A 1249-nucleotide genomic window follows, 5' to 3' on the forward strand; every position below is an offset into this window, starting at 1 on the left:
CCAAAAGATAAAAAGTATGTTCTCGATTGTATATTTCCTTCAAAATTGGTAAAAAGTTACAATTATTCCAGATATAACTATCGTGTGTACTTCCCGGATATTTACATTTAGGTGGATTATTTTTAAATCACTGTCACATATCTAAAAAATACATGAAATTATAACTAAATATATAAGATATCTGACGATAACTTAAATAACATTTCTGTGCACATTAATTCTTCAAGCATAACAAATTCCAAAAGAATGTCTTGAGAATGATATTTATACATTAATAACTTATTAGTTGTACATTAATTGAGTGATAACCTTTTCTATTCACATAAATATGTTCCGGAAATTGTGGATGATGCTTGGGAGGTGCAACTATTGTCACTATTGCCACGTGAGTACAATCTATGCGTCCTATAATTCCAGGAAAATCATATTTTTCCCAAAATCTGTATAAAATAATTTAATAAATTTTATTGAAAAAGATATCGATTAATATAGCTCATCAAACTCTTCCACAGAGAAAATTTCATATATACAGAATATCTGACGCAAAACACAATAGATTCATATGTAGATAAAGCACACCAAACAAAATCATTTTGCAAACAACCACGACGTAAAATCCGAAGATTAATAGAAAAACATTTGCGAATCAATGTGCACAATCTGGTAAGGCGGCTCTTCAGTTTAAGTTTCCTTCAAAGTGTCTCAACATATTGACAACTTTTTGAAAACGGCGAACAATACATACTACTGGACAGTCTTATAATATACATTTGCACTGTTTAGTTTTGCACTATCACTGATACCAAAATATTGTCAAAAGATTCAGATATCTTGAATGAAAGTCCAGTTATACAGTTCTTTCTATCATATTACATGTATTGATTCGCTAATCTTCTTCTATTAATACCTCAGAATATTATGTATTTCTTCGAGAAATGATAGAGTACTTTTTGTTTTACATATTTCATCTGTAAATAGTGTTGCCGTGTTTTGCGTTAGATACCTTGTATATTAAAAAAATATTTACCTACCTCTTATCGATCTAACTTCTGTTAAAGTTGAAGAGTATTTAACCCATCTACTTAATTTTATTTATTATATGGTTGATTATGGTTTATTTATTATTTGGTTGATTTAAAGCTCTTGTTGTTGTATCAATGCATCTGCTCACATATAGCTGACTGATAGCAGAATTAACATTAAGACTTACAGTATGTTTGATAAGAGCGTGTACGGCAAAACTTTTTTT

The 1249-nt window shown here is 29.2% G+C and overlaps 1 protein-coding gene across 1 annotated transcript in view; it reads right to left on the reverse strand.

Moving 5' to 3' along the window:
• LOC116846830 overlaps positions 1-1249 on the reverse strand; it is a 5743-nt gene that overhangs the window by 387 nt on the left and 4107 nt on the right. The window contains exons 5-6 of the mRNA XM_032821166.1: positions 285-440; positions 2-142 (exon numbers count right to left, since the gene is read on the reverse strand). Coding sequence (XP_032677057.1) covers positions 40-142; positions 285-440 — 259 coding nt within the window. The 3' untranslated portion in view covers positions 2-39. The remainder of the gene's footprint in view (position 1; positions 143-284; positions 441-1249) is intronic.

The sequence above is a fragment of the Odontomachus brunneus genome, unplaced genomic scaffold, assembly GCF_010583005.1.
Source record: "Odontomachus brunneus isolate Ranch 3 - 2012 unplaced genomic scaffold, Obru_v1 Obru_scaffold_070, whole genome shotgun sequence".
NCBI lineage: Eukaryota > Metazoa > Arthropoda > Insecta > Hymenoptera > Formicidae > Odontomachus > Odontomachus brunneus.